The sequence below is a fragment of the Sorex fumeus genome, unplaced genomic scaffold, assembly GCF_029834395.1.
Source record: "Sorex fumeus unplaced genomic scaffold, SorFum_2.1 ptg000024l, whole genome shotgun sequence".
Taxonomy (NCBI): Eukaryota; Metazoa; Chordata; class Mammalia; order Eulipotyphla; family Soricidae; genus Sorex; species Sorex fumeus.
In genome coordinates, this window is record NW_026606081.1 from 3,835,646 (window position 1) to 3,861,084 (window position 25,439).

A 25,439-nucleotide genomic window follows, 5' to 3' on the forward strand; every position below is an offset into this window, starting at 1 on the left:
CCCACAGATGTCCTTTAATGTGTAATCCCCGAGCAAAGGAGTTTACACAGCTCCCAGGCGGAGAGGGGCTGTCAGCCCAAGAGAGTTTTTACAGGAGGGACCTGGGAACGCTGGGTGCTGGGAAATGTACACTGGTGGAGGGATGGGTGTTGGAACACCGTATGATTGAAATCCAATCATGAACGGCTTTGAAAGGGTCTATCTCACAGTCATTTAATAAAAAAGTAAAAGGAAAAAACCCATAAAACTCCCAGAAACTTTGTCATCTGATACTGTTCCCTGATGGTATGTGGCACCCCATCCTTTTAAACCATTAGTCAGAAAGCTCAGAACATCTTCAACGTTTTTTCTTAACTTCTCACTTTTGATGTGACCACACCGGTTTAGGCAATCATCATATGTCACCTGGACACTGATAGTGTAACTTGTGTCCTGACACCCACTTTATTCCTGGCGTGTTCTTCTCTTTGCAGCCAGAGTGATTTTTTTTTCCCCAAAATTTAGTCATTCCAGTCCCCCCGCTAAAAGGCTGCAATTGCTTTCAAGAAAAATTCGAAAGTCCTAAACATTACACAGACTCACTTATAACTGCCTCTCCAGGCCCCTTTCTCTTTAATGCTACTCTTATTTTCTGACACAGATTTTATATTAAATTTTATTCATTAAACATTTGGAAAATGTGTTAACAACCAGAAAAATATGGCTAAATCATAATAAAATATGAGATAACAATGAGTGTAGAGGTGGAAGTTTAGTAAAACTTTCACCTGCATGTAGAGTTAATGGATGCTATGTAAATTTATCAATCAAAATGCAGTTCTGTCAAATGAGAGGTGACATAAGGACAGTGGTGGAGGGTCCTGGGCTCTTTGGTGGTAGTGGTGGCCTATGATAATTTTGTAAATCAATACTATAAAGTTAAACACTGTGGTAAACATAAAAATCTTAAAAAGTAAACAGTTCAGTTTGGCAACTATTATAGTATAAATGTAATTTCTTTCTTTTCCCCCTTTTTTTACTCTGAGGGTAGGTGGTCTTTAAACCACACCTGCCTGAACTCAGGAATCACTCCTGAGAGGGTCAAAGGGATGAGATGAGGGGCTGGGGAATGGTTGGCTACCTTAAGGCAAGTACCTTACCCACTGTATTAACTTTCCAACCCTAAATCAGTCATTTTGGGGTGTGTGTGGGGGATTGTACCACGCCCACAATGCTCAGAGTTAACTCCTGGCTCACCACTCAAGGATCACTCCTGGTGGTACTCACGGACCATATGGGACATTGGAGATCCAACCCTTCCCACTGTGTAATTTTCTAATAAATGCCAAAAAATGACACGCTAATTTTAAAAAATACATTTCCCGTGCTGGGCAAAGAAGTCAAAGCCTCGGGTACCTGCCTTGCATGTGGGATCCCCAAGTTTAATTATTCCCACAACCACACGGTTCTTTGTGTAAGCCAGATATGGCCCAAACAAAATTAAACAAAAATTATGGTTCTAAAGAACAATGTTCAGAAACACTAAAAATAGTAATGTACAGTTAGGAAATAAAAACGGGAAGGTAATAATTAGTTCAAGTTATTTTCCCCAACATATAAATAACTGCTTATAGTTTAACTTTGATAGATCAAGAAAATCATATGATTTAAAATCACTGTCAATTTCAAAAGAAATGAAGAACCATGTGACTATTTCAGGAAAGTGGAATTTAGTTGAAGAGCAGTGGTGGGGAAGGTATGCTTACTTTCAGTGTATGTATTTCACTCTCATTTCTTTGTGATGAGAGAATAGTACAATGTATTATTTTCAAAATATTTATAAGACATTAAACTATGAAACTGAATACTAATTAAATTAGTTGCCTTGAGCCAGTCACACGTGCTAGGTGAAAAGGAAGCTCAGACAGAGAAGAGAGCACCAAATAAAGGGTGTTGTGAGGACCCTCCCAGGGTGGGAGAAGCATGCTAAAAGTAGTCTATAGACCAAACATGATTGCCACTCAATGCCTCTCTTGCAAAACACAGTACCCAAAAGAAGTGAGAGAGAACAAGGGGGAATGCCCTGCCACAGAGGCAGGGTGGGACGGGGGGATGGAGGGTGGGAGGGATGCTGGGACCCGTGGTGGAGGATGGGCACTGGTGGAGGGATGGGTACTTGATCATTGTATAACTGAAACCCAAGCACAAAAATTTATAAGTCTATAACTGTACCTCATGGTGTTTCACTAATAAAATAAAAAAAAACCACAAAAAATAAGTTGCCTTGAGATATAATAACTATTTTCTTATTAATATAAAAATTATTTTACAGTAATTTATAGGGGAAAAAGTTCTTGGACAAAGGATTTTGAAACACATGATTTTAGAAATTTATTTACATATCTTGGGTGAAAGCAACTGATGGCATTTACTTGGAATTCCTGGAAAAAAAATAATAATTTTTTAAGGTAGGGGTATACTTGAGTATACCAATTACACTTGAGAAAAACAGTAATACAAACTCCTTTCTTGCTGCTAAAGTTGTTTTGTGCATTTACTATGAAGAAAGTAATATAAATTACATTATGATTCTTTATAATGGCAAAATTCCTAAATAGTCACACTACAGAGTGAAGTATACACAAATCTTACAAAACCACATAACATTCATTTAAAAAGTTTCCTTCACATTAAGATACTTCAGGTAGTGCCCCAAAGGCTAAAAGAATCTTAAAACATCTCTACCTACCCACCAAAAATATAATTACCTTTCAAATCAGGAGCTAAAGGCTTATTCCTAAGATCAGAGGTATCTTCATAAGTATCATAGATGTCAAAATGGATTTTTTCTCTTCTTGAAATATAATCCATTTTTGAGACATCATTATGCTGACCACACATTTTTTCACTGAGATTTAAGTACTCTCTTTTAAGACTCTTCATCTCAAATTCCAAGGTATTTCTTTCATTTTCTATACGTCTCACATAGTTTTCCAATAGTATTTTGTCTTCTTCAAGTCTGCTAATGCTGTTTTCAAATTTTATACTTTCTTGACTATGCATTTTTAGTTCTTCTTTTAGAATCTGATTATCTGCTTTAATTTCCACGACCAGTTTTGATAACATTTCACATTCATTTTCCATTTTGGACAAACTATTCTTATAAGAATTTGCTTCCGATTTTGCATTCTTAATCTCTTTCAGAAAATTCTCTTTTGCAGTAGAATTGTAAGTCTGAATCGTCTCGATTTGTCTTTCTATTATTTGTCTAGCAACAGTAGAATCGTGCAGTGTTTCTTCAAGAGCAAGTTTTTCATTTTTAATTGTGTTTATTATTTCGAGGAGTGCTTCTTGTTCCGTTTTTGCCAATCTTTCTTTTTCTTTCAGCTGCATTATCTCTAGCTGATATTCTTTAAGGTCGTTTTCAAGAGAATCCTTTTCCTGTAGAAGCTGGTGTGTTTTCTTCTCTAGCTCGCCATTTTCATCTTGAATCAACAGAATATTGCTTTTCATTGATTCTATTTCTATACTCATTAGATTATTTTCATTGTTGACAATGGCCATGTCATTTTGGGTTTTTTGTTCCTTATTTTTCAGATAATCTAGTGTTTCTGTCATTTGCGCCTTCTCCAAAGAAAATTGACTATTTTTTTCCTCTAGAATTTTATTTTGTTCTTGAAGAACATTATATTTACTTATGATTTTTTTCAATTCTTTCAGACATTCCTTGCTATCGTCTTCTGTTTTAGCCAACTTGGATAGAATAGTGTGTTTTTCTTCAACCAAATCCTTAAGCTGCTTTTCATATGTTTCAATTTTCTGTATCAAAGCTTGTGTGGTAGAGACAAGAGGTTTTATTTTGGCTTTAAGGTTTAGATTTTCATTCTCCAGTTGTGTTACCTTTTTTTGTATCTGCATAGATTCTTTTAGGTAATTCTGTAAGTACTGAAGTTTTGCGACACACTGATCAGTAACAGAATTAACTTTAGATGTTTTCTCATTTTCAAGTATTGATTCTCGTTTTAAAGCAAATGGTTGCATTTCTTTGTTTTGTACTTCACATTTTGTTGGCTCAAAGAAAGACAGAGTATGTTTTGGAACGCTGGAATGAAGCTTTAAATCTGTAATATTCTTGCTGGTGAGAGGAATTTCTTTGTTCTTCTCATTCTTCTTTCCCCACTGTATTTCATTTTTAGATAACTTTTTACATTTCTTACAAAAATTCACATGAAATTTTGACACTGTTTCCCTGAGTGGGAGTAATTTGTGTACTAGTTCCTCTAATTCTAAAATTCTCCTTGATCTTATATCTTCACTTAAGTTATTTTCTGTATTTTCTTCATTAATAAAGTTAATTTTTTCCTTGTCAATGGGGTCATATTTACCATTACTTTGAACATTTTTATCAGCTTTTAAAATTTGAAGTTCATTTGCAAGTGCTAGTTCCCTGTCATGCGACTTTTGAAGCTCTTCCTTCATTTGTTTGATTGAATGACAAATATCATCCAAATTTTCACAAAATCCATGCTTCAGGAAAGGAACAGTGATTTTGGATTGATCTAAAAGTACTGTATCAGCTTGAGACATCACAGTTTGAGGTTCATTAAGTGGAAAACTATAAAGGTCATTGCAGTTATTCAACATGTCAGAATTTTTGGAAGGAAACATAATTGTGTTAGAAGCTGAGTTATCTGTTGAAGTTCTTAGACTTAATATGTTGTTAAAATCAATCTTGGAGGGAATATCTATATCTGGAGTGACACTGTTAATATTACTGCTACTGTATTTTTCTTCCATTGGATGAAGAGTCTTAGAATCTTCAAAATGATGAATTTTATCCATAGAAAGGATCTTTTCTTGATTCTTTACAGGCTGGTAACAATAAAAAGCACACAATAAATATGTATAGTATTTGTCGTACACTATACATAATATAAATTTGTAAAGATACTTGTTATATGCCCAACAACTTTAGGTATATTGTGTTAGATTTATATTTACAATCTGAAGCTAATATGTTATCCATTCCTACAGAAAAAAGACAAATAAATAACCTTGCCTAACAAATAGAATTTGTGTTTCCCAGAGAATTTCACAGTAACTTTGGACTTCACAATGCCCTTAGAAATTTTACTTATCCCTAGAGAGGAATATATGTGGGCCAAACTTTTTTTTTTTCAGGAATAGAAATTTAGGAGATCATCAAACGCAGAAAAGACAAGTAATAGGTCAAATAAAAGATGAATGAAAATGAGTATTTTCACATGTAGGCTATTAGAAACTTTAGCTGGCATTCCCAGTGTATTCATCTAAGGCTAAAGGCCTGCAGCAAAAACTCTGACTTTTCTAGAAATGGGAGTTCTATCCAGTTACTGTAATTTGGATCTGTCCAGGGAGATTCACTTCAGGTCTAGTTCAATCCTTGAAATAGAGCCATAAGAGGGCAGACAAGTTACAAAGAAACTATATAAATAAATTTGATAATTTAGGTATCTGGACTAATTCAAATGTACCTTACTCTCCCTAGAAACAAAGGAAAATAAGAGAAGTAGAGGCAAGTATAAAACCTTTGAATTTTTAGGACAAGAATTTCCTTTTTTCCACCTCTTATGGTCCTGTGAAGAAGGGGTGAATGTTAAGGTGAAGATGAGCAGGTTATAGTAATATTTTTGACATGCCTAGATAGAGCAATGAGTTTATAAAGAATAACATACCAAAACTTTATCAATGTGTGTGTTGACTTCTATATTTTTTTCTGAGCTAAACTGTGGATTTTCTACTTCCATAATACTTTTGTTCAATATTTCACTGATTTCAGACTGTACCTTGAAAAGAAATGATGAACATTAGAATGATTATTTATATGTATACTTACGACTGTATAGGTATGTATAAGAGAAATGATAATTAGATATACCTCTAAATTTCTTGCACATAAAATTTCTATCACATGAATGTAAAGTCAATTAAATCTATTATAATTTATGCCATTAAAGGAATTCCAGAAAAGTACACCTTAGTACATTATAGAATCAAAGAAATATAATAAAATGAGATTTTGTGAACTATAGTCAAATAATTTTAGATATCCTGTCTTACTGTGTTGGATAAATCAGAGACCTTTGATCTTTGTCATCAGAATGATGTCACCCTGTCACCCTGGGGAGGAATTTATCTCCTCTTTCTACTTGCCTACAACTGTTTTTAGTATCAGAATATTGGGATGAAGTTTACTTTGGGTCTTTAGCGAATGTGTTGTATTGTGTATCCTAATATCCATCCCCGACCCTTCTGTTCATACTTGTTTCCCCTGGATACAGTCTCCCTCTCCTCCACGAGCTCCAGGGAGCGTGTTCTGAGTTAAACAGATAGAACAGTACCTTCCCCTGGACAGTGACTAGTTAAAGCAATGCATGTGACCCAACTTGGTACACTTGAATCAGAACCGCAGTACAAAGTGATGACAGAAGAAAGTGTGCTCTCTCCTTTCACTGCATTCTGGAAGGATAAAGGCCTATAACTGCAACTCTTACCACCTACTCTGATAGTCTATTTCATGGGGGCACAGACTCCAGATGTATTGTTTCTGATCACAGGACTAAGCCATCCCAAGAGGATTGTTCCAAGGATTTTCTGTGAGAACATTATAAAGTCTACTCCACATCCCCCAGGTTTGAATTGCATTTTATGTCACTTCTAATGACTGTCCTTATTTGTGTCCTCCTGAAGCATGTCCCTACTTTCAACATTTATTTAAAATAAGATCAGTGAGTAATCATTTTTGCTCAGCAAAATATGAATAGAATTTAGTTTTCTCCAAACAAATTTTGAGGCTAGAGTAAGTGTAGTTTCTATTTTTCTTATACTTTGTATTAGTCAAGCATTTAGTGATTATCACCTTAGAAATGTGGATCAGACCTTAAATTTGGTTATTTTTTTACAAATAGAGCATAAGCAACATACCAAGCTAACGTTCTGCAAAGTCTGTATTCGGAGAGCTTGAAATGATTCTAGCTGATGCTGGAGGACCTATAATAAAGTTAAGCAAGCTATGAAATGGAGTATTTTTAGGTAGGTGAACATATATTTGCTCGATCATCGATTTGCTCGAGCGGGCCCAGTAACGTCTCCATTGGAGACTTTGTTGTTACTGTGTCTGGCATATCGAATACTCTCGGTAGCTTGCCGGGCTCTCCGAGAGGGGCGGAGGAATCGAACTCGGGTCGGCCATGTTGGCCGCTTGTGAGGCGAATGCCCTACCCGCTGTGCTATATTGTTATTATTTTTTTAATATTCCAGGTGTGATTTCTTATCACAAGAAAGGATCACAAGATTGTTGGATGGTTATTATTGCTGACTCATTCACTTTCGTGAAAATTTCTGTGGAAAACCCATACACATTTAGAAAGCATTTCTTTTAGGAAGCATTTCTTTTGCAGAGAAGATCAGCCTTTATGCAGGTGTTTAGGGACCATGAAATAGAATATTCAGAAGAGAGAAAGAAGCAAAGTGTCTGCCACAGAAGCAGGCAGGGGTGCAGGAGGGAAACTGGGGACATTGGTGGTGGGAAATGTACACTGCTGAAGAGATGGGTGATGGAACATTCACTTGATAACCTGACATCCCGTTATTCATCGATTCGCTCAAGCGGGTGCCAGTAACGTCTCCATTCATCCCTGTCGCATGCTAACGTAGCCCAGTGGCAAGGAACACGAAGAGCCTCAAATCAATCACTCAGGGTCTTGACGAAGAAGTCTGACCATCTCATAGGTGGGCAGCCACGCGATCTTTTGACGTCCCATGGAATCCAGTCGGTAATGGCTCTAGTCCAGTGGTCATCTCCAAATCTCATTACATGTCCAGCCCATCTGATTTTCGACGCCTTGGCAAATGAGACAGTGTCCCTGATTCTTGACCATCGACGAAGGTCGGAACTTCGGATTCTTTCTCTCATTTGAGTGAAGCGTGATACTCCAAGCATAGCTCTTTCAATTCCTCTTTGGGAGACCTGAATAGTGTTCTTATCCTGTTTTCTTAGGGCCCAGGTCTCTGAGGCATATGTTAATGCAGGAAGAACAGTGGAATCGAAGAGACGTGCCCGGAGCCGGTCATTGAGGCTCTAGCCAAACAGGGCGTTCAAAGTCAATACATCAGGATCCTTCGTGAGCTGTATTGAGGATTCACTACCAGGATCTCACCATTCTATAGGGAGGTGATCATTGATGTCAAGAGAGGGTTCGGCAGGGTGATACTATTTCACCGAAACTCTTCAGTGCCACCCTCGAGAATGTCATGCGACGACTGGAATGGGAAGGTTTGGGAGTGAAGATAGACGGTCGGCAACTACACCACCTCCGTTTCGCTGATGACATCGTTCTTATAACACCAAACATCAACCAAGCGGCACAAATGCTAGCCGACTTCGACTGTGAGCGTGGAAGGGTCGGACTACAGCTGAATCTCACAAAGATAGTGTTTATGAGAAAGGGTCTCGTTCCTGACGTTCCATTCATTTTCAATGGCACAAACATCTCTGAATGCAACAGTTATGTGTACCTAGGTTGAGAAGTCAACATGACAAATGACCTGAAACCTGAGTTGCGCAGGAGGAAATGAATAATTTTGAGTATCTCATTATGATTCAATAAAAATTAAAAGTAGTATGTTCTCAATTTTTCTATGTGTTTGTGTACGGGGGTCAGGGGTTGGGATACACCTGCCTGTTATCAGGGCTTACTCCTGGCTCTGCTCAGGGGTCCTTCATGCCCATGCTCAGGGGACTACATATGGATTTGGGGGATTGAAGTAAGGTTGGCAATATATAGGGCAAGTACATGCCCACCATACAAGCTCTTAGCCCAGTATACTCACTTTTAATGCTGATTGTGGTTGGACTTTATTTTCAGATTCAGGTATGCAGCTGTAGTCTAAAATCCAAAGTTGAGAAATGAATTTAATTCTTAAGTTATAAAGTATTCTAACTTTTGGGCGCAATAGACAAAGGGCTGCAGACAGTGTGTTATTCCCACAAAGAAGAACTCAATACTAGTCACTGAAGTTTTACAATTATTTTCACTTAATTCAAAATGCCTACTTGAAGTTACAATAGTGGTTTTGCTTTTATAATAGATCATTAAGTTGGAATACTCAACTTGGAACTCTTGACATATCGACTGTTTTTGGGATATGAACTAACTACATTCTTTTAAAGACAAACAAAAGCCAAGTAATCCTCACTTTTATAAGAGACCCTTGGCAAAGTACTATGTAGTTTTGGGTTCTATAAAATAATTACATACTACTTTTGTTAATTAATTATCAGAAAAATTTGAATTAAAGACTGTTGTCGTGCTCCTAATCAAACCACTATAAAGACCCATGTGTTCCTTCCTAGAAGATAGATTATTAGCAAAGGAGAAACTACATAAAAGTTACAAACTTCCTGACACACTTCCTTTTTATCCAGCCATTAGGCTAATTGCTAATTGTTATTAAAGAATTTTAGAATGTTGGATATCCTGAATGAAATAAAAGTTATGACAGAATGTACCCTTTTTAAAAAAAATTTATTTATTGAATCACTGTGGGAAAAGTTACAAAGCTTTCAGGTTTAGGTCTCAGTCATGCAAATATCAAACACATTTCCTTTTACCAATACTTATTTTTCACCACGAAGAACCCCAATAACCCCCCCCACAACCATCCCAATGCCTGTGAGGCAGATGAATTCTAGTTAACACTCTATCTATTTTGACTCGATTCATTATTTCGACAAAAGATGCACCCTTATTATTTAGAGTTTACACCCCCAAATCAGACATGCTGAAAAGGCATTGTAAAATAATTTGTTTTCTACAGCTAGAATGTACCCTTTGTTTGATTTTTTTTTTTTTTGCTACAAAAGATTATGAAAGAAGGCAGCACATCTTCTGCATTGGAAGAGTTTGCCAGAGGTAACTGAACTGTTTGCAAAGAGCAGTCTCCTCTGGACCACAGAGTCCTTGTCACTGAGGAGCAAATCTGCTTCAGGGCCTGTGCCATTGGCCCAGTTGAAGAATTCTACCTTCATCTGAGGGCAGAGAAGGATGCCATTTGTAGCTCACTGAGAACGAAAACAGCAGCCCCAAATGTTCATAGATCCATGCACAAGGCATCTCAGAGCTGACTTGACTTAAAGAACCACAGCTCACTCAAAATAGATGGAAGGCAAAAAGCTCAGTATAACAGTGAGCAGCCACCACCCAGAACTAACAGCTGTCACACTTAGGGACCTCCCTTTAGTCAGCTTTATGAAGTGGGGAGAAAATCCAAAATGATTGCAGTCCTGTGGGGTCATATATATGCTAGTTCCAAAACAACAGCTTTGAATTTATATTTATTTTGCTACAAACTAGAGACTTTGCTAAATACAGTTTGACTCGTGCATATTTTTATTTTCATAAGACCTCTGCTCTAACCCCTGAGTACTAGTGCCAGAGATTTTTGTCACTGCATGAGTGATTATTTCAAAGTTAAGATATCAGTCAATGGTAAGAAGGAAGGAACCTGCCACAAAGGCAGGGGGTCGGATAGTGTAGGGGTGACGAGAAGGACACTGGGAACATTGGTGGTGGAAAATGTGCACTGGTGGAGGGATGGGAAGGAATGCCATTGGGCTACACTAGCACGCGACAGGGACAAATGGAGACGTTACTGGCGCCCGCTCGAGCAAATCGACGACTAACGGGAAGTTAAGTGATTAAGTGATTAAGTGGTGGAGGGATGGGTGCTCAATCATTGTATGACTGAAACGTAATCATGAAAGTTTGTAACTATCTCATGGTGATCCAATAAAATTATTTTAAAAAAGTTATCAGCTAATGAAAGTAATGGAATGAATTAGGAAATTGGGATTTTTTTTTTTGGAAAATTGGGATTTTTATACTTAATCACATTTCTGTTGATCTGCTCCTGTCAAGAATAATACATTAGGAGAAAGTACCAGTTTTTTCTCCCATATCTCCCCACTTGTCATGATTTTAACTCATGTTATTTTCCCAAGGCAAAGTTGCATGATGCCTCCTTTTAGACCCGGGACCATGATTCCTATAAAGCTGTTTATATGAAGCTAGGATGCTATGTTGATGAATATTTTGGGCTTCAACTTTATTCTTAGTGGACTTATGTTGCAAAAAAACGTCTCTTTCCGGCACCAGCAGCAACAGCTTCCTTCTTCTGGACAGGTTTCCTTTGTTTCCTAGGAAGCACTGGCTAGTTCAAGGTCAAATCCAGAATTGCATCTATCAAGGCAGTGTAAGAAACAAGGGACCCCCTCCCCCAAATCAAAAGATATAGCCCAGGAACATAGTAAATGGAAATATTTTATAAATAGGTTTAATTTTTATTTTTTGGGGGGGGATTGATCTACATCTGGCAGTGCTCAGTGCTGGCTTCTGACTCTGCTCAGGCATCTTCTAGCAGTGCTCAGGGAGGTCACATGGAGTGCTGGGGATCACGTAATGCAAGTACCTGAACCCCGGTAATATCCTACCCTCATATAATGGATTTATAAATTCCTTTTACATTTATTTCCCCGCCCCAACTTCCCTTTTGTTGGCGGCTACACTTTGATTGTAGTTATGCTGCTTAATGCTTATTTTTAACTTGATTATCTCTGCTCAGGGTTCCTATTTTCTTTTACAAAGTGTAGATAATTTCTCTTAATGTCTTTTCGAGTGCCACTGCCCTACTCCTCTTGAAATACAGTTTCAGGGTCATTGTATTTTTCCCCAAAATTAGGTAATGGAGGTCAGGAAAGGAGAGATAATTCGAATCTATCTAAATATTACTCATATTACACTTAAATTCTCCAGCTGTTTCTTATTTGAGTGTCAGAAGTGAAAAACAAGACATCAATAGCATGACTTTTTATAAGTAATAATGCATAAAACACAGAGCATCTATGCTGAAGGTGGAAGCCTAGGCAAAGATGGACGTAGCCAACGTGTGCAGAGAGTCACGGTCACGGTCCTCCCGTTGTTCATCGATTTGCTTGAGCGGGCCCACTAACATCTCCATCATGAGACTTGTTGTTACTGTGTTTGGCACATAGAATACGTCATGGGTAGCTTGCCAGGCTTTGGCGTGGAGGCGAGATACTCTCAGTAGCTTGCCGGGCTCTCCGAGAGGGGCGGAGGAATCGAACTCAGGTTGGTCATGTTGGTTGCGTGCAAGGCAAACGCCCTACCCGCTGTGCTATCACTCCAGTCAGTGCAGAGAGTATCACATGCATTTCTGTAGCTAACACGTGAGTTTTAAGCATGCAATATGGATTTACAAAGGGTTCACAAAGGGTTTAGGAAACTCCTTGGTCAAAAATTTACAATACTCAGGGACAAATACAGAGTTTTGCCACGACAATCATGTTCATTTCTAGAATAGCATTTTACAGAGTTCGGCGAGGGGCACCATTCTGCCTGACTGTTATGAAGTAAGGTTACCGAGTCTGGAATTTTAGCTTTGCCCCTATTCACCATGAAGGAAGAGCAACTCAAGAGCCCTGAATCTTATTTATGGACTCAGTGCTCAGCATAATCTGCGGGGCACATATTAAATGCTCAATAAATATTTAATCATTGTGGTGGGAATGGTATTATCAGTATAATGATCCAGCAAATCTGACCATTCTTATTAAGGTAGAGGGGAAGGGTGGTGAATAATTAAGTCTCCAGTCTTCTCTGGAAACAACTCAAGTGCCCCAAAGCAGATAAACAGATGAAGTTGTTGTGTTACATATTCACAATGGAAAACGAATGAGCTACAAGAAAAGATGAAATCTTGCCTTTTTTTTTTTCAACATGGATGGAATTTAGGAGTGTCATGTTAATACAATGTTCAATAAAAGAAAAGGAGCAAAACAAGTCCCAGATGATTTCATTCATAGGTGGGCTATAAGGAAACAAAGCAAGGTAATTGTCAATATCCAGTGAAAAACAAAACCCGAAGACTGACCATAGAAAGGAGGCTTTGCAGTGCTGGAGTAGAGGAGAGATTAGCTGTGATGGAGGGATATTAGCACTTTGGGGGGGTGGGTGTGATATGGTAGCATTGTGGCCCTAAAATCTAGAAACACTTTCAAATCGCTGTTAATAAAAACAAATGCTGCAACTGTCCCGATGTGCTCATAGTAAAACCCTCAATTCTTACATGAACTAAAATCTCCTCCCCAATTTCCTTTCCGAACCCTTTCCTCTCCCTCTCTTCCACCTTCTGCTCCAGATACACTAGGTGTGTGTTACTCAGACCTGCCAGCCAGCTTCCCACTTTGGAGCACTGTCTCTCTGCTCTTTCCATAGAAATCTGCCTTGATGACGCCATACCCATGGGGTCCCGGATATGACCAGCTCAGAGGCACCTCATCTCTTTGATATAAGAAGCTGGTCCCCACCCAACTCACATGCACCATATGTTCCCCTGTCCCTTTCTCTGCCTATCTTTCTCCATCGATTCACGCTAATCCCACTCACTATATCCTTTATTTGTTCCTCCCACAGGAAGGTCAATTCACATAATTTGCTTATTTGACTGTTGGGTCCTCAGCTCCTAGAAAAGCACTTAACCGTAGAAGGCTTTCAAAAACGATGATGAAGAAAGGCTGAAGGCAAGCCAGCAGGCTTGGGTCGAAGGGGATTGCCAAGAAAAATAGACTGGAGGTCCTGAAGCTTCAAACCTATACTCCCACCCAATAAGTCAAGGGTAAGTTAGGCTAATGGTGTGCTCTTTCAAAGCCAAGAAATATGATATAGCTTTGGTTATTGGCTATTTATCTTTAATTTTTTTTTATTTTATAAGGTAGTTCACAATATTTGATCGCATTTAATAATCAAACACCAATCCCACCACTGCCACACCTTCCCACCACCGTATTTCGGATGTTTCCATTCCGAAACCCAATCCCTGCCCCAAAGCAGAACCGAAATCATGTATTTTGTATTGTTCGTTATGAAAAACCACTGAAAAATTCTACACAAAAGTATCCGTAGAGGAGTGTGGAGATTGTCCTATTTCAACAGAGGTCATTAAGCCCTTCCATAAGAGATCAGTAAGATGTTCAAGGTTCAGCCTTCTGTGCTTATATATATATATCTGTTAAAATATATATAAACATATTTATATGCCCCCCTTAAGATTAGTTGCACTGGCTATTATCTAAACGAACCAGCTTACCATTCTGTTGGTGTGTTCTTGGGGAATGAATGGCTCACTGGGTGTCGAGGGAGTCTGGACAGGAGCGCATAAAGAGGGGACAGAACAGTCACCTCCAAACTTGCCTGCAGTCCAAATGTACCTGGGCCCTGGGGAGTGGCTCACCTGGCTCACCGCATCCGCTCTCCAGCCCCTCCGAGGGGTTGAGGATCCTGGACGCCGACAGCAGGACGCACTCGACGTCATCCTCCTGCTCCCGCTGCTTCTCTGCAACTGAACCACACGCGGCGCCGGGTTTGAGGGGCGGCGAGGAGATTCGGGCCGGCCGGTCCCACGGCGGCCACTGGGGGGCGCGCTGGGGGCGCGGCGGACCGGGCAGGACAGCGCGGCTTTGCTCCCCGAGCTGGGCAGGGGGACGCGGTCGGTCCAACGGGGTCCAGGGGCCCGGGGGCTGCAGGGCCCGGGGTCCGAGGAGGCGCTTTCCAGGATCCACCGACTTCCCACGACCCCCCTAAGGCGTAGCCCCCGGCAGACTCTTACCCGGACTCATTCCCGCGGCTCAAAGCGCTCGGCCCGACCGCCTGGACCAGAGCATCCCTCCCCGGCGCCGCCGCCGCGACCCCCGTTGCCTGGCAACCAGGGACGCCAAGACCGTTTCTCTTGAAAGCGCGTTGGGTTGCGGCCGTGAGAAGCCCCTCCATGTGCAATAATAAACGCCACGCGCCTTGTTTTCTTCTTTGGTTTGGCGAGGGCTGCTGCTGACGGATGGAATTAAAATCTGTATGAGAATTTCCGAAGAAACGGAACAGCAGCTCCTCTTAGGGGAGTCACCTGTTGATCTCTTTTCGGCTGTAGATACCAGAATCTGAGCAGAATCAAGAGCATTGCACAAAAGCAAGTCGAGTCTATTCGAAGCGACTTCTAAACAGACTGCATACTCCTATTTTTCTTTTTCATTTTTTAAAGATTTTTTTTTCTAAAGACCACAAAATATTGGAGCTGATATCTACATTGAATAAAATATATTTGGCGAATCTGGCTTCTAGGATAGAACAATGAATCGTGTTAATTTGCTATAAAATGCCAGTTTGAAATTCTAGACACAAAATTAAATAATCCTTTTTCTATGTCTAGTATATGACAACGCTTCCCTGGTAGGTGCTCAAATGAATAAAGGTTGGAGTGAAATAGACATTGTCAGAGGGCTCATTTACTTAGTTGAATTATCTGAATTCTCTCACTCTTTTTTTTTTTTTGCTTTTTGGGTCACACCCGGCGATGCTCAGGGGTTCCTCCTGGCTCATGCACTCAGGAATTGCTCCTGGCGGTGCTCAGGGGACCATATGGGGTGCGGGGAATCGAACCTGTGTCGGCCATATTGGCTGTGTGCAAGGCAAACGCCCTACCCGCTGTGCTATCGCTCCAGCCCCCTGAATTCTCTCACTCTTAATTTAAAAAATTTCTTTGATTTTGCTTTAGGACTGTATACAGTCAGTGGTGCTCGGGGGGACTCTTCTGACTGTGCTCAGGAGTGTCTTGGGGCGGTGCTTAGGAAACTAAACATAGAGGCAGTGATAGACAGGGCTCTTCCACGTGCAAGTAATTGCCCCGCTTCCTCTACTATCTTTTTTTTTGCTTTTTGGGTCACACCCAGCGATGCTCAGGGGTTACTCCTGGCTCTGCACTCAGGAATTACTCCTGGCAGTGCTCAAGGACCATATGGGATGCTGGGAATCGAACCTGGGTTGGCCGCGTGCAAGGCAAACGCCCTACCCGCTGTGCTATCACTCTAACCCCCCCCTCTACTATCTTTCTGGCCCTAATTTTTTCAAACCCAGATATTGAATTCAGTGCATCACTGAGTTCAACACCACCCTCCCCCCGCCACCTTTAAACATTTCTTTTATTTTGCTTTTGTTATTTTTTCACGCTTGAATTTCAGATGTCAGGAATCCTGGGTATGATGTTTGCACTGCATGGTCCCCTGACCATTAAAATGGGGGTCCCCTGAGCATCAACTGTCATGACTCCTAAGCAAAACAAGGCAAAATCAATTCAGATGACTCTGCATAGACAAAGAATCTTAAACCAAGATAACATGATAATAAAGGTTAATGGTTAAAAGTAGCAGATTCCTAGAATTCTAATCCAGTTCATGATAACTTTTAACTTTTAAATTTTTTAAGTTGTTCATTGCAGAGTTCAGCTTACTATAGATTGTTCCCATGTGAGTAAATGTTAGACCATCAGTCTTCAACCATTTTATACCAGCTGGTCAGCACCTGTCCTGGTACCAGTCCATGAACCGGCAGTTACAATCAAGGCAGTGGAACAGTTGTTTTCAACCTTCCCACAGCTGTGGACTGGTTCCGTTCCATGGACTGTTGTTGAGGACTTTAGATCATCTCTTGTAGAGACGAGTAAATGGTGTGTGACATTACTACTGAGAGTAACTCTGCTTGCACAGGTGCAAATACAGGCAACAGTGTCTGGGACTGGTTTTTATTCAGTCAGCCACCCTATTGCAGAGTGCAGAACTCTAGCGTGTGTTTACTTGGACAAAAGGTAAAGGTAAAGGCCCTCCCATTGTTCGTCGATTTGCTCGAGCGGGCCCAGTAACGTCTCCATTGGAGACTTTGTGTTACTGTGCTTGGCATATCGAATACGTCACGGGGAGCTTGCCAGGCTCTGCCGAGCGGGCGAGATCCTCTCAGTAGCTTGCTGGGCTCTCCGAGAGGGGCGGAGGAATCGAACTCGGGTCTGCCATGTTGGCTGCGTGCAAGGCAAATGCCCTACTGCTGTGCTATCGCTCCAGCCCAAAACAACTCTTTAATACTTATTGAGTTCATAGTTCATAAAATTCAATTCTTTTTTGGTTGGGGTCTCTCAAGCAGTACTCTGGGAGCAATGCCCAGCAATACTTGTTCTGGTTGTGGGGAGTGAAAAGGTCCAGCTGAACCCAGGGCACAGCACTAGGGACCATCAGAGCTCCATCCAGCAATGCAATGCCCGGGATTGAACTCCCAAGTGTGTGCTCCACCCGTTCCTCATAAATATTTTATTCTTACTCAATTTCAGCTCTTTTATTTTTTAATATTTTGTTTTAATTGAATCACTGTGAGATAGAGCGTTACAAGGCTATTTATGGTTGGGTTTCAGTCTCACGATGTTCCAACACCCATCCCTCCGCCAGGGCACATTTCCAGCACCAATGTCCCCAGTTTTCCTCCCACCAGCCCCCAACTTCCCCCCCCCACCCCATCTTACTTCTATGGCAGTATGGCAGACACCCCCCATGCCCCTCTCTCATTTTGTTAACTTCCTTTTAAAATGGCAAACATATACTCAGTTGTATGCTTCCTGACTGTAGCTCAAAGATTCTGTTCTTTTCCCAGACAATGCCTAGCAGCCTTCTGCTGGGTGCAAGGTATATGTGAATGCGGGGAGAAGGATACATTCATCGTTTTTTGGGTCTCAGGGCTTCCCTATTTATGTTAGGGTGCAGTGGGTGTTGTTGCAATTGCTGAGGCCTGGAAGGGCATTCTGCAGGACAGCCCAAGGATCAGAAAGAGTTGAGTTTGTGAGAATTTGAGAGCAGTACCATTTTTTTTTTCATTTTCCTCTTGGGACAAAGGAAGAAGGAAGAACACTTGTTCCAGATGGAAGGGGGGAGGGGGGAACAGTTCCCAAGGGATGCAGTGAGGAGATGGCGAGAGAGTGCAGAGACAGTCCCCACCTCCTCACCCCTCTGCTGCCTCAGCATGTGTATTGGACAGAATCGAGTACATAAGGTCCCCTCTGTCTCCTGTGGGGAGCGTGGGAAAATATGGAGAATATAAACGGCTACTGCCAGGGGGCCACCACAGTGAGGCAAGATGACAAAGCAGAGCCAGTAGCCAGCTCTGGTGTAGGTCTGAGACTTAAAGATTCCCTACCCCAGGGAAGCGGGGTGGAGACTTTCCAAGGCAGTGCTGGAGGTGACTGTTGTCTAATCCCAGCTACACCACAAAACCCACAGAGAGTAAAACCAAGGATTTCAGGAGCAAGTAGGACAGGCACCAGCAGCTACTCCCTTCCTCCTGAAGTTCCTGAACTGTCACCTCTTGGAGACATCATAATGGAGTGGGGTGATGGACCTTTGAGTCCGAAGAAACAACATTTTTTGGCTTTTGGGGGTCACACCCGGCAATGCTCAGGAGTTACTCCTGGCGGTGCTTGGGGAGCATATGGGATGCTGAGAATTGAACCCGGGTCAGCCACGTGCAAAGCAAATGCCCTACCCGATGTGCTATTGCTCCAGCCCCACCAAAGAAACAACTTTAATGGGGCCTAAACTTAGAATTTGACTGGTAACCCGGCATATCCATAGATTTTGGAGCCACGCCCATCTATACTCAGGGCTCACTCCTGGCTTTGCACTCAGGGGCCACTCCTGGTGGAGCTTGGGAACAGAGGTAGTGCAGGAATTGAATTCAGGTTGGTTGCATGCAAGGCAAGAAGGTGCCTTACCAGCTGGGACTATCTTTCATGCCCCATGATGGACATTGAAAATGAGACTCTTTCAAAACTAAAGACACTATTTTACTTATTTATTTATTTATTTATTGCTTTTTGGGTCACACCCAGCGATGCACAGGGGTTAACTCAGGCTCTGCACTCAGGAATTACTCCTGGCGGTGCTGAGGGGACCATATGGGATGCTGGGAATCGAACCCGGGTCGGCCAGGTGCAAGGCAAACGCCCTACCCGCTGTGCTATCTCTCCAGCCCCTAAAGAAACTCTTTTAATCCAAAAGATGTAGAATTGACTTCAGCAAATTGAAATGCCCTTCCTATCATCAGGAATTGTGGGCTCAGAAAGAAATTATAAATGTGATGTAAAAACTAACTTAGCCACACGCTGCTTAAAATGCTAGAGGACTTGTCAAAATATGACTGAATCTTCTCAGTGGAATGTTGATTTTGCCAGAATTCATTGAATAAGTACTCCATTAAGTATTTTAAAAAGGTTTTATATGTTTATTCTGTATACTGCAGCCAATGGTATAATTGAAAATGAAAGCGGGAGAAATCAAGGGGACTTCTCCCTGGCATGCACTATAATGTTAAACCAGGCAACAGGCAACTGTAGATTCTGTTAGAAAACAAGCTTGTCATTGGGTATTTACTACAATTGCAAAATCAACTTAAAGAAAGACAATGAGACAAGTCGACAGCGTCCCCCCACCCCCCATAGCTTGATGTTTACATGTTTGATGGTCATGATGTAAATCTAAACTATGACAGACAAAAAAGGGCCTTGCTTTAAATGACATGCATCGTTATTGCTAATGCCAAAGAGAAAAGGGTGGCGAACGAGAACTAAGTGTATGCTGCGGTCTGCTGGAGCGAGGTTTCTTCCGTGCAGAATCAGATAAACGACATCCAAGAGCCTTGCATTTAGATGGAAGGTCCACATTCTGTGGCCCTGCTGCACTGCGCCAGCTTGTCTTCCCTAGAGGAGCGTGTGGGGGATGACTCCCCGAGCTGCGATCTCCTGCCTGCATCCCACTTAGGCTTTGGGATAGAGGGTAACTGTGTCGTAGCCTTCTGGGGGCCTCGTGCGGGCGCGTGCGTGGGTTTCGCAGTACAACTCTCCCTCCACGAAGAAGTAGCCCTTCTGTTTGAGGTTGAGGTTACAGTCGGCGCACACGAAGCACTCTGGGTGGCGGTACTTGTCCCGGGCCTTCACCACGGCCCCCCTGTGGGGAAAGAGACCAGGCCAAGTGAAAACACATGACGAGGGACTGGAGAGATAGCACAGTGGGTAGGGCATTTGCCTTGCACGCAGCCGACCTGGGTTCGATTCCTAGCATCCCATATGGTCCACTGAGCACCACCAGGAGTGATTCCTGAGTTCAAAGCCAGGAGTAAACCCCTGTGCATTGCTGGGTGTGACCCAAAAAGCAAAAAAAAAAAAAAAAAAAAAAAAAACAACCAAAAAACCAAAAAATACACATGATTCCACGCCATAAGAAGGAGGCACACCCGACATGGGGGTTTCCTGTGTCCCTTTCCTGCGCAGGGACTCAATAGCGTCCCTGTTGTAAAAATCGGAGCAGATGTGGCATGCATAATTGTCTAGGAGATCCTAGATAATCATAATAAACCACGCGATTGTCTGCCATGTGGATGTGTGAATATTTCAGACCCTTCCAATGAGGTGTTTAGAGAAGGGTGATGGGATTTGCATGGATTTTTTCTCATTGTTTCTTTGAAAGAGGGGGCCTTTAAAAACAAGAAAGGCACCTCTTCAAAGGGTTCTGCCACAGCTAGAATGAATTCACTCTGTTTGCTTTCTACCTTGATGGATAAGTCTCTAGGAGAACAGAAGAAAGAAAAAAAACAGAGAGGAAGTTCCGACTCTCGGGTCCCAGCACCAGGCACCCTCATTGGAGGTCCTTCCTGCTCCTGAATTCCCTGTTCTGCTGTTCCTTTCCTTCCCAACGTGCCCTGTTTACCAGGCTGATCTTCCATGACCTCCCTGGGATGTATCCTAGAAATTGGACATACCTCCCCTCAGAGAGCTAATGGTAGGACCCAGACAAGAGGTGGGAGGTAGGGCCACTTGGGGACATGCCATAGAGAAGCTTCGACAGTCTGGGTCACTTAGAGATCTGAACTAGAAAGTGTGGCTACTCAAACATTGCTTGAAATGAAAAATATCGGTATTTAAAAAAATTATTTCAATATTTATGCAACATAAGAAACTGGGTAAAGTCTACAACTGCATGGCCTATGTTTCAATGGGTTTATTAGAGACAAAAAGTCTTCCAGTGGGTGTGAACAAAGGGAGGACTTTGAAAAGTGAAGCTAAAAATCCTTAGGAAAAAAATTGCGGGGGGGGGGGGGTGATGGGGAGACTGCGTTTTAGGTGATGCCCAGCTCAGTGCTCAGGGATCACTCATGGTGGGATTCAGGGGACCATATTCTGTCCTGGGCACTGGGGATCAAATGAGCCATCTGTGTGCAAGGCGAGGACCTTACCCTCAGTACTATCTCTTGAATCACTAGAAATGATTTTTTTTTAAACATGCTTCAGGGGCAAGTGTTTCGGTGGGGGAAAAAAGTGAAATTATAGCCAAGAATTGCCCACTCACTTTATAAGGCAATTTTCGGGTACATCTAAGGGATTCTGGTGAAAATGTACCAATCTGGCTCATGAACAGAAACCAAGAAGGGCTCTGAAGATGTGCAGCGAGTTTCTGCGAGAATAGCACTTACACAATGCCACTTCCGCACTTGTCACAGAGCGGCATCTTTGGGGCGCTGCCAGCCCCACTGTGCACTTTTGTCACTGGCGCCCTCACACTCCTCGTTCCAGCGGGACGGTCATCTGAAAAACAAAGAGCTTCCATTTATGGCGAGGGGACAGCTGGCCACAGCCTGCATTTTGCTTCCATTTTATGGGTGTGTGCTTTAACCTAAGGAATTCTCACACTGCACCTGTACTCACATTTCAAAGTGAGTCAGACTCGCTTAAGTGCAACTAGTTCAGAGACAGGGCCTTACAAAACAGAATTCCTTCAATATTTCTTGAATTAGGATGCTGTTAGAAAATGTTCAAAGGGGCGGAGAACATTTTCTATTATTCCCCCTTTTTATAAAGCAGACTAGATAAACCTTAAGACTTACCATCTGAACCATTTTAAGGGATTCAGTGGCATTAATTATATTCCCAAATGTCACACCACCATGACCAGTACCCATTTTCAGAACTTTTTCATCACTCTAATAGCACTGTCCTCCCGTTGTTCATCAATTTGCTCGAGCGAGCCCAGTAACATCTCCATTGTGAGACTCGCTGTCACTGTGTTTTGGCATATTGAATACGTCACGGGTAGCTTGCCAGGCTTTGCCATGCGGGCGAGATACTCTCAGTAACTTGCTGGGCTCTCCAAGAGGGGCAGAGGAATTGCGGAGAAATCGAACCCGGCTCAGCTGGCCAGCTGCGCACAAGGCAAACGCCCTACCCACTGTGCTATCGCTCCAGCCCCACTCTAATAGAAATTCATTAAATAATAACTTCTTATTCCCTCCAATCCCTGGTAGCATTTGTGAATTTAACTAGCTTAGAGAGCACATACAAAAATAATCATATGTTATGTGCTTTTGTGCCATACTTTATAAAGCGCAATATTATACTATTATGTTACACATAATAATATAAAAATATTTATGTTAATAGTATAATATTATACATGAATGTATAGTATGTGTAAATCTATACATAATATTATACACAATATTATACATTATGTGCTTTTGTGTCGTGTCTTAAAAAGCACAATATTTTCACACTCCCATTCATGCTAGAGCATGTGTCAGAAATTTATTTCTTTTCAAAGTTGATTAAGGTTTATTTGATCTGTCATGGGGCTGGAGCAGTAGCACAGCGGTAGGGCGTTCGCCTTGCAAGCAGCCAACATGGCTGACCCAAGTTTGATTTCTGTGCCCCTCTTGGAGAGCCGGGCAAGCTACCGAGAGTATCTCGCCCACACGGCAAAGCCTGACAAGCTACCCGTGATGTATTCGATATGCCAAACACAGTAACAAGTTTCACAATGTTACTGGACCGGCTCCAGCAAATCGATGAACAATGGGAGGATAGTGGTAGTGACCTGTCACTATCAGTTGACCCATTATCTATCACTGGACACTTGGGTTGATTCTACAATTGGACTCTCATGAGCAAAATGACTATAAACATTGGTGAGCAAATGTCTATTTCACCAACTTCAATTCAGGGCACCACATGTGGGAGTGATGTTATAGAACACAGGGTAATTCTCTTTACCCTTACTGGGAACCAACATACTGTTTTCCATAGGGCTGGATCATCTTATACTTCCTTAGCAATATACCAGGACTTCTGTGTTCCCACATGCTTACAAAATCTTATTCTTCATTTTTTGATAACTATTCTAACAGTACACTTTGCAATTCTGTATGGCTTTTAAAGAACAACTTATTATTATGATTATTTTTGGTTTTGGTTTGGGACCACACCCGGTGGTGCTCAGGGCTTACTCCCAGCTCTGTGCTCGAGGATCATTCTTGGCAAGCTCGAAGGTCAATAAAGAGTGCAGGGGATTGAACCTTGATCAGCTGCTCACAAGGCAAGTACACTACCTGCTGTACTAGTACTCCAACCCAGAACATTTAATTTTCTTGACAGGTGGAAAAACACGAGTAAAAGTAGGAACCGGGAGTGGAGAGAAGTTCCAACTCTGTTTCTTACTGGCCCATGTGACTTTTTTTGGCGGGGGGGGGGGGGGTGTTACAAATGGCAATGCTCAGAGGTTACTCTTGGTTCTGCACTCAGGAATTACTCCTGACTGTGCTCAGGGGACCACATGAGATGCTAGGAATCAAATCCAGGTCAGGAGTATGCAAAGCAAGGGCCCTACCCATTGTACTATCCTCAAGTCCTTGCAATATGACTTTGTAGCAATCCACCCTCTTTATGTCTCATTTTCTCATTTGATAACTGGGGAAAATAGCTCCCACTTCTCTGAGTTACTATGTTTTGATGGGTCCAGGTGAGCCTCCTAGCCATTAGAAGTCCTGAAACTGCTCTGATGACTTAACCCACCTGGTTCAATGTTAGGGCCCAGGGCTTGGGGACTGTTTGAGCCCCACAGTTCACTATGGCGGTGCTTGTGGCCATCAGGGCCATCCCAGCAGTGCTCTGGCACCACCAGGTCTACACCCAGTAATGCTTGGTGGGGGCAGGGGGCATGGAGTGCTGGTCATCAAATGGTGGAGTGGGTTGGGGCTGGGGGGGGGAAGTTCATACCCCTACCCTATTTCCCAGGTCCCTTACTGAATAATTAGAAGAATTAAGTGATCACGGAGGTAAAAAAATTAGCATTGGATTTAGAATATGGTACTGTTTTGTCCCAGCATTCTTTTAAACATTTTCATGACAAAGATATGCTGGTTATTGTGAGAAGGCTGGGAAATTTTACAACATCTATTTACAACTTATTACATGGTACACAAGCCTAGGGAGACTTTGACTCCCATGGATAGAATTTGATTTTAGTGCCCTTTTATTAAGTTGGGCTGGAGTGACAGCACAGCGGTAGGGCGTTTGCCTTGCACGCAGCCAACATGGCCGACCTGAGTTCGATTCCTCCGCCCCTCTTGGAGAGCCCCGCAAGCTACCGAGAGGATCTCGCCCTCACGGCAGAGCCTGGCAAGCTCCCCGTGACGTATTCGATATGCCAGACACAGTAACAACAAAGTCTCCAATGGAGACGTTACTGGGCCCGCTCGAGCAAATCGACGATCAACAGGAGGGCCTTTACCTTTTACCTTTTATTAAGTTAGTAACTACTTAAGCACATCTGGGAAGTGTCTTTCCAGAATATGGCACTATCCAAATCCTCCTGAGCAAAGATGCTTTGGATCACTCATGACAACCAGATTTTGACTCTCCCTTTCGGTGTGTCTGTAGCCTCCCCACCCTCAGCAGCCTCCACCTATCCTGTTTGGGAGAGACACTTGGAAACTACTCACCATCGTTCACTAGTTCTTGGAGCACTCTGAAGGAGCCTGACTGGCGAGGCTGAGTAGGCTCATCGCGATTATCGTGTAGCATCCGGTACACATCCGACTGTGGGGGCACAGAAGCTGCAGGCTCACTGAAACCCAATAGGGTGGGACAAACAGGTCAGGAACGTTTTGTGACACCCCAGACATGAAAGAAGCCACAAGACTTCTTTCATACGCAATGATCACACTATTTTGCAGCAACTCCTAAATGGAGGTTCGATATTTTCATATGACTATTTTAGTTGAACATCATATTTTATATAAAAGTATTTGCAACTTCTATTAAATACTCTATTACTGGGAACCCACATCATTGCCTTAGATATAGATGTTAAGAGAAGTTTTGTTATTACGTGTCTCTACTTGGTAGCCAAAATACTTTGGAGAGCAACTAAATGTGACTTGTTAGGAAATGTTACTTAAATAGAAGATGTACGATGGATTCTTATTTATAGACATGAATGAAATGAACTTTTTTCAGAAAAAAGTCAACACAGTATATAACCGTGTAGAAATGAATCCAATTTGATTATTCTGTCAAAATTGTCAATAAAATTCAGATTCATTGATTATATTAAACTAAAAGTATATAATTTAATTTTTTTATGATTAACTTGCTCTGTTAATGCCTAGAAACAAAAATGGCATCATTTTTCTTGTCAACAGAGGAAATTCAAC

At 41.9% G+C, this 25,439-nt stretch overlaps 2 protein-coding genes across 6 annotated transcripts in view; both read right to left on the minus strand.

Annotated features, from left to right (window-relative positions):
* Nucleotides 1–521: 521 nt before the first annotated feature.
* Nucleotides 522–14,713, minus strand: CCDC110 (coiled-coil domain containing 110). The gene is made up of 7 exons (XM_056114270.1): nt 14,704–14,713; nt 14,329–14,430; nt 8,851–8,906; nt 6,943–7,008; nt 5,694–5,804; nt 2,748–4,851; nt 522–538 (listed from the first exon to the last, which is right to left on the minus strand). Exons 1-7 carry the CDS (start codon nt 14,711–14,713, stop codon nt 522–524), a joined length of 2,466 nt encoding a protein of 821 aa, XP_055970245.1.
* Nucleotides 14,714–19,204: 4,491 nt separating this feature from the next.
* Nucleotides 19,205–25,439, minus strand: part of PDLIM3 (PDZ and LIM domain 3) — a 36,877-nt gene continuing 30,642 nt past the window's right edge. For 4 of the 5 annotated variants that reach the window (XM_056114157.1, XM_056114154.1, XM_056114156.1 and 1 more), the window contains 3 exons: nt 24,726–24,850; nt 21,426–21,537; nt 19,205–19,903 (listed from right to left, as the gene is read on the minus strand). In XM_056114157.1, coding sequence (XP_055970132.1) covers nt 19,714–19,903; nt 21,426–21,537; nt 24,726–24,850 — 427 coding nt within the window. In that variant the 3' untranslated portion in view covers nt 19,205–19,713. Of the gene's footprint in view, nt 19,904–21,421; nt 21,538–24,725; nt 24,851–25,439 lie in introns of those variants that run through there. The other variant, XM_056114155.1, reaches the window with a different exon arrangement.